This window comes from Temnothorax curvispinosus, unplaced genomic scaffold, assembly GCF_003070985.1.
Source record: "Temnothorax curvispinosus isolate PA1 unplaced genomic scaffold, ASM307098v1 QBEX01001498.1, whole genome shotgun sequence".
Classification (NCBI taxonomy): Eukaryota; Metazoa; Arthropoda; class Insecta; order Hymenoptera; family Formicidae; genus Temnothorax; species Temnothorax curvispinosus.
The window spans coordinates 1,513,010-1,525,959 of record NW_020211278.1 but is presented as its reverse complement, the minus strand read 5'-3'; the positions used below and the strand labels follow the sequence as shown (position 1 = coordinate 1,525,959).

General features: G+C 40.7%; 1 protein-coding gene across 4 annotated transcripts in view; it reads left to right on the top strand.

The window, feature by feature from the left end:
- Window positions 1-4,441, top strand: part of LOC112464635 (MICOS complex subunit Mic60) — a 32,872-nt gene extending 28,431 nt beyond the window's left edge. For 3 of the 4 annotated variants that reach the window (XM_025031784.1, XM_025031764.1, XM_025031775.1), the window contains 2 exons: window positions 2,600-2,795; window positions 3,333-4,441. In XM_025031784.1, coding sequence (XP_024887552.1) covers window positions 2,600-2,795; window positions 3,333-3,338 — 202 coding nt within the window. In that variant the 3' untranslated portion in view covers window positions 3,339-4,441. Of the gene's footprint in view, window positions 1-2,599; window positions 2,796-3,265 lie in introns of all 4 variants that reach the window. The other variant, XM_025031768.1, reaches the window with a different exon arrangement.
- Window positions 4,442-12,950: the final 8,509 nt, after the last annotated feature.

Genomic DNA, 12,950 nt, shown 5'->3' with positions numbered 1-12,950 from the left:
ACCACGTGCGCACCGAAGCCCGGACGTGAGCCTCTTGAATTTTTAATTTCGGAGCGCACTGCAGTATGCACACGCTCTTTCAACGCCCATGGATAAAACTCCCGGGTTGTCGGGGGGGGAGAGGGGGTACGGTCGATATATCACGAGAATACATCCATAAAAGATTTCGCGGGTTTGAAAGGGGCACCATTGTCTTAGCTTTGCAGCAATAAATGAATATTTGATGATGCGTTCTAAAATTTAATTCCCAAACTTTCGTTCGATTAGTTGGGAACACGCGCGACTGTAGTTGCGTTATGAACGTAAGTAGGTCCGCATTTATTATTTTATAGTTAGCCGCATTTTATTTCGAGCAACAAAAGTTGATCCTCTTTCTTAAATCGACGAATCAGGACGAGAGTAGAGATTTCTAAATGGATACAAGCAATGAACTTTGTTTGTCGAAAGATCTGACACAAATTGTTGATTATCTGTTAGTTAAAATTAAAGGTGAAACTAAAAGGTTTCTCTCTTTACTTTGAAATAGATGGACAAGATTTTCTTAAATTGATAAAAGCTTTTAGTTCTCACATAAAATATTTTTTATAAAAAAAAATAGATATTAACGTTAAATAAACCGAAAAATTTGTAGATAAAATAAAGTACAGGTGGATTCTTCGTCTTGATGATTCTGTGATTTAATTATCACGAGAAGTCTATATTGCGCACCACAGTCAGAACGATCGATCGGCGTAAAGAAAACTGAGCTTATCCGCGATCTACAGCAAAGGAACACATAAAAACGAGGGATTTTCTTAATAGATTCGGAGAATCGCTCGCTCGTCTCACAATCAGTAAAGGCCAAGCAGAAAAGTTCCCGCGAAGCGATATCGCCGAATATGAAATCCGAAAGCAGCAAGAAACTTCAGTATCCGCGATCATTGCGCGTCCGTGCCCCGAATTAGGCCACATGGACTACGTAGTCCATGAGAGTCGATCTCAAGATACCGAAGGGACGAATAAACGTTCCACATCGCACCGTGCTACGCCGCGTCCTATTTCACGTAGTCGTTCTGTAGGATCTGTTGTAATGAGAAGATAGGCAGTGTAGTTTCCGACGTACGTTGGGTTGTCCGTGACGTTAGTTAATTCTTGGGTTTTTTTTTAAGCTGTAATCTTAACAGTAGACCGGTGTAGGATCGAGCATGATCCGATAATGGCCAATTAATTCTTAAATTAATAATGTGATGCTTATTAGCATCACTAATATTAAATTGATTATCAAATTGATTAAATTGATTTAATAATGTAATATATTTTCAGCTTTTATATATAGTATTAAAAACTTCGTTTGAAGAATAATCGGCGCGTGGGTTTAAAGACATAAAGATGAAATATATAAAATTTATAGAAATTATTATAAAATGTCGATGGCCGACAATGTCAGTATTCATTTATTCATTTATTATGCATATATACATAGATCAATATTTGCTTAAAATTAGCAAATTGAAAAATATTGAAACGCATGTTTGGAACTAATTGTAAGAACATAACGAGATTTAGATAATTCGTCCCAATTCGAGAATTAGTTAATTTAATATTTTTGGTCTTTTATAAATTGTCACTGCTCTTCAAGTCATTTTTATTGTTTTGCTCTAAATTTTATCAACAGAATATATAGTTATATTACGATTTAAGGAACGGCGATATTTTAATGCAACAAAAGAAAAAATGATTTTTAGTTGTATTGTCCGTTCATATAGAAATCCTTTCGCGCCATTTTGGGAACATTTGGTATTTTTTTCTTTCTGCCTTCCTAATCTACCGGGTAAGCCGGGATGCAACGTTAATCTCACTTTCCTTATCGGAAACGACTCGGTGTACTCTGTGCAAAGTTCTCAGCATATGTTCTATCCTGCATGCGGTTTTCTCTGGGAGACTCAGCGTTTCTACGCCGAGAGAAAAGCGACATCCGCTGGATATCACCAACTTAATTCTAAGCCGGTGAATAAACGTTTCGTCCCCTGAACAAACGAACGAACAAAGCTCGTAGGGAATGCCAGTTTAAATGTTCGGCCAGAGACGAAGTTTTTATAGCCACAGCTTCTCTCTTTCTCCTAATCGGCGTTTCCTTTTGGAAGATCGCGTGTGATGGTCTGATAGTCTAGCTTTCGGTTGCCGGATGTCGCCAACTATTCCAACGTGAGTAGCAAACCATCGCGCAGCCCCTCCGGTGTTTCTCCGAAAACGAGAGAGGAAGAGAAGGAAGGGGGTGGAGGAGAAGAAGGAGAAGCGGGGTACGTTCCCGTCTGTTTCGAAACTCCGGAATGAAGTGGCCAGCAACCGGTTGTACTCGTGAATAACCATAGAGAAATCGGCCAACAAATCTTCCGCGCTGATTGCCTCCCACAAATTGCAGACCGTGGCCGCTCGCTGTTTGCGAGGCATTCGATTATATCAAATTAACAAATCGATATGAATTTATATCCAGAGGTATCATTACAATTTGTTAAACTGCGTCGCGCAAATAAAAATGCAAATGGAATTGTCTGACGACGAGAAACCAACGTCATTTTGCTCCGGCTTGGAACATATCGCGCCTAACTGCTTGTTTCAGATATTGGTGCGATCGCGGCGATTTCAAAATGACCCTGAGGTACATGAATCTACTCAAAGGTGCGCCCAGAAGCATCGCCAGCGACTGGATGAACGAGGCTAGGATCCTGCTGGAGACGCAGCAGGCGATCGACACCCTGTTGGCGTACGCAGGTGCGACCGGCCTCCTGTATCTCGGCGCCGGTGATGCCGCCAAGGTCAGTGCACTAACAGTTACAACCCCTTAAACAAACAGTACGATTAGTGCACTCTCACGATGGTCCAGCTGTGTTGAGAAATGCGTGTTTCCAGTAATTAATAGCTACAAGCCGCGGGATCTCTCTCAGTACCGGAAAACGATAGTTCGCTTATTAAACAATATATTTCCATGTAATACAGGTATTGCTTAATTTTTCTGTGATAGCAGTCGCAGCATGTACAAGATTAACTTATATATTTATTTGTCACTGAGAAATTTATTTATTGCATTATGTATAGCAATGAGCAGAGTATCTTTTTTTCAGCTAAATATTTTGTGATTCTTCAGAATGCATTTTTTGTCATATATATATATATATAGATTAATGTATATGGATTAATTCAGTTGACGCTATCGCTTCTTTTGATATGAAAAAGCATTCTCGATTATCAATGTAGAACTGTTCGATGTACGTAAGAGCGTTTACAGTAATTGGAGGTGGATCCGTGACCGTCCCTTCACTTTCCTTTCGGTGTTGTCCGAATTGTTCCAGCAGAAGTAAAGCGGGGGCAGAACGTAGGAAACTGTCCCGAACTACGAGACGGGGGCGTCCATAAAAGAACGGGGCGGGGGTGACGGAGGGGAACAGGGAGAGACGGAGTTAACCGACGGCAATGAAGAAAACGAAGGAATGAAGAACACAGAGATCGCTGCCAGCCTTGTATAGTCAACAATATCTTTTCTAGCAATTAAAAAATAGAAATACCGTGTGCCGGGAGAGGCGAATACACAGAGAGACGCTTTCCTTTTCCATCCTCACGATCGTTGCACGTAAAATGCATTTCTGCGCGCGTTAATATACCGCCTTCTAGACTCAATTTAAATTTTTCCGTGGGTTATCAAGTAGACACGAAGGGAATTTTAAATATCTCGGATAGATCTTACCGCACGGAACAGTGATATGAAGTTGCGAAATATTTTATTCAATAATATTTTATTCAAATAAATATTTTATCCGATAAATTCGCTTTTCTCATCACGCCGAGTTTTCTATCCAGGAAAGAGTCCAAGATTTAACATTCCGCCGGAGCAACGGGAGTCGGTGTATGTTAAACATTTATTTTTACTCGCCGCTATTTCGCTCAACGACTCAAGTAACGAATCGAGACGGAGTAGAAGGTTACCGGACGCTGTGTAAATACCGGAGGCAATTTTGTTTTAAGGACGGCGGTATAAAAAGGCGTTTAAGTGCGTCCTACGTTTATCGCAGCGCGTACACACGGATATTTAAATTATTATTTGTGATCGACACGTGCGACACGTAGTCAGGCACGTCTTGCACGCGTGTCGCACGCATCGGGATCGCCCGTTTTGTCGTGCTTGCATTTTCGACGATCACCCGCGCGTGTATTTGGCGAGCTCTCCTCGTCCTGATCCATCCATCCATCCATCCTGAGTTGAGTACCTTTTACTTTATAACCGGATATTACTCTCTCCTGCGCGCCGTACTCGTCGCTCGTATCGCATCGATCGCCGCGCGTGTCGCGTGTCGTTACCTCGTCTTTCGCCTCTCACTCGAAACCTCTTCGCGATTTCAGACGGGACGGGGAAGCGTGCTAGATATCATTGTAAAAATTGGAAATAAAGTTGTTTTTCGTGATGTAATGTGATATATTGATTGATCTAACGAGAACTCTCAATGTTCTCGAATTATGAGATGTTTTATTGTTTTGACCCTTCCAGACGACTAATTATCGTATTTTTAGAAAAGTGTGTAGAGTGTCTCAAATTCATCATTTTTAAAAACATTTTATTTATTTTAGAAACGTTTTAGTTTATTGAACAAATTCTTTGAATTTTTTTTCTTTTTTTAAGATAAGCAGCGATATTATTCTTCTAGCGAACGTAAATAAGAATAAAAGATGAGTATGTTCAACGTTTGATCGTAGACAATAAAGATTTCGCGGAAACCCCATGAATGGCCTTGAAATAATGACGGCGCCGTTTGCCAATGCGGCAACGTCGTTGGCCGGTATTAATTAGTCGTCTGGCGTTTTAAATAGGTCATCATGTACTTACGACAATCCGGAGAAATATCTTCTTGGAATCAGAAATGAAATCCAAAGACAATGGACAATTTACTGTCTACAATCAGCCAATTTTCGTTGAGTAATGATGTTGAAAGTGAATAATAAAATTTATTTCCTTTAAGTACTTTTTCAGCCGCGTTACAAATTATGCATCGAGTTAAAATTTGAAGTGCTCATTTGTTTAAATATATGGTTAATTTTGTATTTTTCAATTGTCATAATATGTCAGACTATAATGTGATAATTTATTTTAATTGCAAATTTGGTTCGAGTGTCAGAGTATTGTCAACGATGATTATTTACAAGTAAGTATATATATTTAATTTTCTTTAACAATACATTCAACAATTAGCTCTTAAATAGGAGAACAGCATTAATTAACAACAATAATAAATATTCCGACATGACCGAATTTCTGCGTTGCGCAAAACTTCTTGTCGCGAGGAATGCCAAGAATTTCGTTAGCCACGAACCACCGTGTGTTCTTATCGCGAAATATTCTGCATCTCTGCAGTGGGTTGTCTTGCGCGTTAAATAATTGTGGGGAGAAATTGGCGAATGAGCACGGTTAATTGCGTTAACTAACGACATTAATGGCACACGTGGAAGAACACTCGGAGCTTCGTTACAATGTGCCGGGGTGAAACAAGGCAGAAACTGTGATACGGGGTCAGGTATGTGCGCTGAATACAGAGTGAGCGTAAAAAAACGTGGTAATCAATGGAACTAATTGTATCCAGCATTTATTGAGAATTGTTTTTAATATAAATTTATATTTATATTATAATAAAAATTGTTACCAATAGAAATTATAAATATAAAGGGAAAAACGCGTGTTAATAAAATCGTACGTGTCTCTTCTGTGCATCATATGATACAAATTTTACCACGTTCTTTTTCTCTTTTTTGCGGATGCATAAAAATCTGCGGCTCGCAAACGCGATTTACTCGTGGGAGTATTATACGCGAATTTAGGATGCCCGGTGTGCCTCTGGGTCGTCGTGTCTACCCCTACTTAATGGAGCCACCGCGAGCGACGTATTTCCGTGTAAAACATAGCTTTGCGTTGTTTTGCCGCGGCAAATAAAGATCCCGAGGGGTCGGATAAAATACTACGGCGCGCGCAAAGACGGCGTGCATGGGGCCGCGCTAATTGGCGACGTTAATGACACTCGCGGCCGGTGCTCCGCTTTAATCTAATAACGGCAGTCCGCTCTGTAAAGGATAATCATCCCAGTTGTCCCTCGGGCAACGCCAATCTGTCGCGGCCGCGGAAAAAGTTTATGCCCGCAAAGCGGCGCGGCCGAATGCGGACATTTCACCGCGTGACCAAGCGGCTCAATTAAAGACGCTGCGCTGCTTTTTATATACTGTAAAAAATTCATTCGGTATACGAAAATCGTGATTTGCATAGGTCCACATATCGCGCGCGCGGGCTTTGTTCAATAAAACGCCTCTACGGTCCGAAATCAATGACAATTCGTGGAAGAGAGATGAATAAATTAGCTAGAAGCGAATATATAGGTTCTTTATATTTATATTACGACAGAGATGTGAATGATCAATTATTTCTACATGATTACAGATGTCGCAGAATCTTTTTTCTCGTTTTGTTTTCTGTTTTGCATTCTAGAAATTGGCTCTCGAGTTGCAGCGTCCGGGCGACGCTGTTTCCCGCTTTATCTCTGAAATCAAGGTGAACATTATACCGTCATTGACGCGTTGACAGTTTAAAATCAATTTGCCATTCGCGTGCTTACGATAACGCGGCCACGCTCGTAATGCTCGAGTTCGACGTGAGTTTAAACCGCATCCGGATGCTGCCGACGCTCCGAACCACGTAACGTACCATCATCGACAACAATTGCGTTAACATTCATAACTGGTCGACGTCGATCCAGTCCGAATTAGGGATTCGCCCGGTGACCCGTGATGCCATGACTACAACGATTGTTTCGAACCGCTAGCATGCTTCGTCATGGCCGGAGAAATGCCGTAACGTGCATCACTATTTCGTGCGAAACTGTCGAAAGTGTATACCCTTCGGTATTCATCACACGTGACCTAATCGGCAGTGATCATTAATGATTCCGCACCTCTTGAATGTAAAAAGTATATCAAATTGAAAAAAATATTTTCTATTGATCTTTATCTTTTTAGATTTGTTTCTGGAAACCTGTGCTTTTTCAAATATAAAATGTACTTACTTGCGCGTTTATTTTTCTCTCGAATAATGACGTCGCTTTTGATCGTAACGTTACAGTATCCGGTCCCTAAAACTATTAAACCGAGAAACATTCTCCGTGGCAGCCGATATTCCCGTCGGACGTAGGAATGCAACTACGACAAATCGAAATAACAACGGCGCAATTTCACGGTGGGTCGGCCGTTGTCGAGGCGCCGCGTCATATATCGTTCGTGGAATAATTACTATAGCGGAAGGACCGACGTCTCTCTCGCTGTCGAACGGACCGTCTGGAATTCCCGGATCGAACTCGCCGAGGCGAAGCGTCCATTCTGCGGATGCCAAGGTGAATGTACACACGACCGGGAGTACATCGGGGTGAGTACATGAACGCGCGCGCACGAGATCGCACCCCCTCTCGACGACCCCCGGGGGAGGTGCAGTTGCGGCGGCGGGTCGGATGCAAGCGGCACCGGTCCGTAAAGTAATAAAGGAGTCGCGATATGCTGCGGAAATGCACACGCGCCACTGGGGCACGATCTCAGTGTATAATAGCACCGCAACGCGACAGCATGAAGGCGTGAAATACGCGTGGGAGAGGGTGTGTGGACATGTGGGTCGAGAATATCAGAGCTTTCCGACTCTAATAAAACCGAAAAATGGTCAAGTTTATACATAATTTTTCTTTATAATGATTAACATCATTACTAATCTTTAATTGATCTGGCAATGAGATATATATTATTATAAATGGAGATTAGCTCCGAATATAGCGTATTACGCTATTTCATCGTTAAAATCGAATTCTAAAGATAGTCGTTATCAACATTTAAACAAGGCTAGATATATCGTGCCATTAGTGAAAACTATTTTAATTATCGCGTGTAATATCTTTTTATCGTTTTTATATCACAACTGGTCCAAAGTTCCCACGGCCGTCATTACCTTTAGCGTGAGATGTCCTCTTAATGGTCGATAGAATCTGAAATTTACATGAGTCGTTCTGCCGGCGTCGATGTGATTACGTTTCTATGTATAACCAACGCGATCGAAAGATCGGAGCCAAACGAATATCCGATAGTTTTATCGCGCGACGCATTTTCGCGAGGTGCATCCCTTCGCATCGAGAATTTCAAACGAACGGAAATGGCCCAGCTCCGACGAAATCTGCTTTCAGCAAAACTCACGGCTTTCGACAAATCGCGAAATCGTTTTCCGCTCCTTCCTGCACGCGTAAAACATTGAACCCGAACGATCGGCGTTCAATCGTAACCGACATTTGTCATTCAGCCGGAAGCCGTCATTAATTAGCCGTCGAGAGGTAGCGAAGCCGCGGCGCGCTAAACTAATTTGAATGTCGGTGTCGCGTTGAATATGAATGCCATGAATTATTCGACATTCTTCGCGATTATTAATCGACGGCACAAGTTTTTCGAACGCCGCGAGATTAATTAATCCCTTTTTGTTTCTGATAGCGCGCGGGGGAGGGAAAAGGCCGCGTGCAAAAAGGTTTCCGTGTCAAGCTGCCCCCGGCGTGAAAAAAAATAACGCTTACGATGCTGGTAGGTCGCCCGTTATACAAAGACACGCCATTTTTACCTTGCCGTCAGCATTTTGACATTTTACCGGTGATGCGCGCGGCGCAGCGACGGGCCCGCGATGTATGTGCACAAATTTTTATTTGTTTTACGCTGAAAAGTCAAAGGTGATTCTCGCACTTTGTCCCGGAGCGTTTACGAGACTTTTCAAGTGTCTGTGTTTTTTGCGCGAGCAGTTTTCCGCCAACGTGGTCGCGTTATATTCGCTTCGAAAAGGGAGGCCTCGGAACGACACGCGTAAGATAATTGCAACGCTGACTTGAAATAACATTGTTTTACAACACGATGACGTATACATTCCCGGGATAGCGTGTCGGAGGCTCCTCGTATCCTCGTTGTTTCCCCCAATGTCTTCGCAATTCTCCTTTGTTACACCGCCGCGGCTATAACGAAGTACAGCGAGGTACATAGTGCGATACCACAGATATGGTGCCACAGTTATTTTAGCTAACGACCTCGTAACGGCTTTGCGCCGTCACGATTCGTACACGAGCGAACGAGGAGCGCAGAGACATGCGAAATAAGTGTCCCAAATAAATTATCCCAATAACAGTAGACGTATACGATTAGACGGCAAGGTAAATATTCTCAGGTTCTTTCGAGATTCACCGAGAACAATAAATTATGATTAAGAAGACGCGAAATCTCGACTCTGCCCATACGACAGACTGACCGTAGGATTCTCCGTCGCAATAAATTTCCGCGGCTTAAGATCAACGATCGCTTTACTCGGATTGGGCAGGGTGCTATCGTAATTTCCGCCGGTAGAGCGGAAATATTAGCATATTTATTGAACGTCAGTCGTCATCCTCGGTCGGATTTCGGTCTTCGACGTTAACGTCCCTGTCGCGCGAAGATTTTCCTTCGACAGAATGGACACACTTTGCAAGGAACGTAATTGCTCTAGCGGTTCTGAAGGAAAATCTCGACCTCTCCGTATTGAAAGGCGATCCGTCACTTTGCACCGCCTGGCCCTACCGCCTAATGGATTTTTTTTGTTTTTTGGAAAGAAACGTCCTTCGAGCCGACATTTTGGCTACTGCGAAAAATGGTTATCTTCGCAGCCGCTACTTATTTTCACGATTTTTAACTCTACTATCCCGTTTGATCGAAAATTGGAAATTACAGAAATTAATTCCATCAACTGGCAATTTATTAATCTTTTTTTTTCTTATATCTTGCAGCTTTCAGTTTTATATTGATGATATGTATTTTATACAGAGAAAGAACAAAAAGGAAATTGCCTCGTAAATGATTATTAATTTCTATGGAGGGACTGGATGGTTTATCTCTTGAAACCTGCTCTTGCTCGATATTCGCGTATTTCCATCGCTATATATAACCCTCGGCTGTGAAATGCCTTTGATCTGTAAACGTTATGTGTGTGTGCTACATTTTTAATGTATCTTTTCATCAGTAGATTTTACTGAAATTTCACAATCTCAATGTACAAAGCTTTATCAAATCGCTTTAGCGACCTTATATAGCCGCAAAAAGGAGCGCGAACACTGCGACGTTGTGCTACATCATTAATATGAGCCGCTTATTTCTAAAGTGATATAAGTTTAGTTTTGAAACTGTGTGTATAAACATCGAAGGGAGAGGGAAATGCTAATATATACAATATAGTGCATTGGTTTTGGCGAGAATTCTGAAACTTTAAAATTGAGTTTCTCCAACAGATAGTATGTAAATTTTCAATTTTGTTGACTTTAGGTTTTAGCGTCGAAAAATCTTTGAACGTTTTATTGCATTTGACTCGTTAACAGCGCATTACGAAATTGAAAAATTCGGCGCCGATTCGTAGCGTACGCACTTAAATTGCCTTAAATATTCGTCAGCAAACATTTTCAATTTAAATGTAATTTTTAGAATTGCTTGTTAGTATGCATGTCGACTGAGGGGGAAAATGCTTACTTCAAGTACATTTTCACGAGCCATTGATAAGAAATGAAAAGAGGGAGCAGGAGAGGGACACAGAATGATAAATAATCAAAAATGATATTTTTTTCTATCTTTTGGCGAAGTTTTTAATTAACAAATTTACATTTGATCTACGATGGAAGCAAGTTTTTAATGAATATGCAGCAAAGGTTGGATCGAAGATTCACCTCATCGTACTCTTTTAGTATACGGAAACAATTTTTAATGTGCTTCGCGGGGACTGTTTAATGACGATAATGTTGCAACGAAAAAGATAAATTTTGGGACACTCATGGAATTGATTTTTTTTTAACCGTAACTCATTAATTAATTAATTGTTCAAAATGAAGGAAACGGTGACAAATACTTAACCGCGTCATGTATTGCCGCAATATTTACGATCTTTATTTTCTGATCCCAGAAATCAGGCCGAAAAGCTTCCACAAGCTGCACCCTTCGAGAAAATGATTAATTCGTGGAGGAAACCGAAGGGGTCGAGATCGGCGTAATACGACGAATGGTTTATCCCCCCGAATAATTCTTAGTGTCAGAGTTAAGTGTATTTGACTAGGACATCGATTAATCTCGGTTAAGTTGTTACTGCGTAGTGGAGAGATATGTGGTGAGCATAGACCACTTTATGAGGGTGACGATGACAAATCCAATTCAAAGGAGATTGCGGAATAGATGTATTCCATCACGTGAGTAGAATCATAATGAAGAAGATGGAAGTTAATTTGAGGAAGTTAACTTTGTCAAGTTATTAATCATAAATTTTACATCCGGTAGCTGAATTAGGGCAAAAATTCTAAAAACGTTTATTTACCTTTAATAGGAATGATTAAGATTTTATTTATTAGAACGTCAGATTTCGCCGCGTTTGAGGACTTACCAAGATAGACGGCGTGTTTCGTTGTCAATTGTTAACGACACTTATTAAAGAATCGGTACGCTCTGTGAAATCGTTCATGACAACAGAGCGTACAAATTCTAAAATAAATAACGTAACACTGCTCTTGAGTCAGTGAAAGTTACCATCGTGTATTCCACTTGGTCTCCGCTGAAAAAGACATTTTACAGTCACAGATCGGCTAGAAAAAGCCAAAGAGACGAGTTGTAACAATCAAATAATGACTTTTTTAAAATTCCTACCTTGGATTTATTTCACATAATGGTTTTTTAATTCGAATAATTTTTTATGATAGGCTGCTCAAGAAAACGGTTAAAAATGTCTTACAAAGATAGGAAGTGATAATTTATAGATCACACATACGCACACACGCAGGAAGCGTGGAAGCACCGTCATGCACGTTACATCTTTTGTTGCGGGGAAAGCGTACCTAACTTTCTCGCTACTTGATTCCTGGCGTGCGTAACTCTCACGCGCTAGGAAAGCCTTCCCCATAATTGTTCAAAAGCCTCGTCCTCACCCAGATGAATCGCGTCAGCCGGTTTCCACGAGTGGACGATCAATCATGTCCGAGGGACGTCGTGCTTTCGACGAGCACTTTGCCGCGCTTGAAAAATGTAACACGACGTCGATCGTAAATAATCGTCGCCCCCGATGGAATGGGGAAATACGTACGGCAATCCGTGTTAACCGTGGCACACGGGGGCGTTGGTGTCGAGAAAGGGAAGTCAAATGGAAATTGCATTAAGGCATCGTCTCTCGATCGCGACGTAGCGGGAATCGATGGCGGCCGGTATACCCTATATATATATTCACTAAACGAGTTAAATTGATTGCCCCAACTATCGCAATATATACAATAAATTTATGCTTGCCGTATTTACTGCCTTCTCCAATGAAACGAGTGTTGTGCATTAATAGGCTAATAAAAGAGCATTGGGACACGCGCATATTCGGAGTATAGTTTTTATTATTGCTGTGTGTGTCTAATATAAATGTACAACTCGTCATACATATGATTCTGCTTACGTAACTAAATAATATAATGTAATATAATATATATAATGTAATGCAATATGTGTGACGTAGTTTTATATAATATATCATATAATATATAACATATGTATGTATATATATATGCATATATATATGTATATGTATATATATATATGTATATATATGTTTATATAACTCTAATAATTATCGCGCAAATCACTCGGCTTAACAATTATTATTAATTGTAATTTTATATTATGTAGTGCGCGCATTTGTATCCATTTTATGGTATTCCCTTCTCGATATCGTTGTGATTAAATTGATATATAATTGATGTGTCGTTCCACTTATACTGAATTATATTGTATAAATAATGATTGCAGCAATACTTTTTTATTAACTTGATATCGATTTAAACTAGCGGAAATGTTCGGCAATGTGAACGTAATTCACTGTAAAATGTATTTATCTC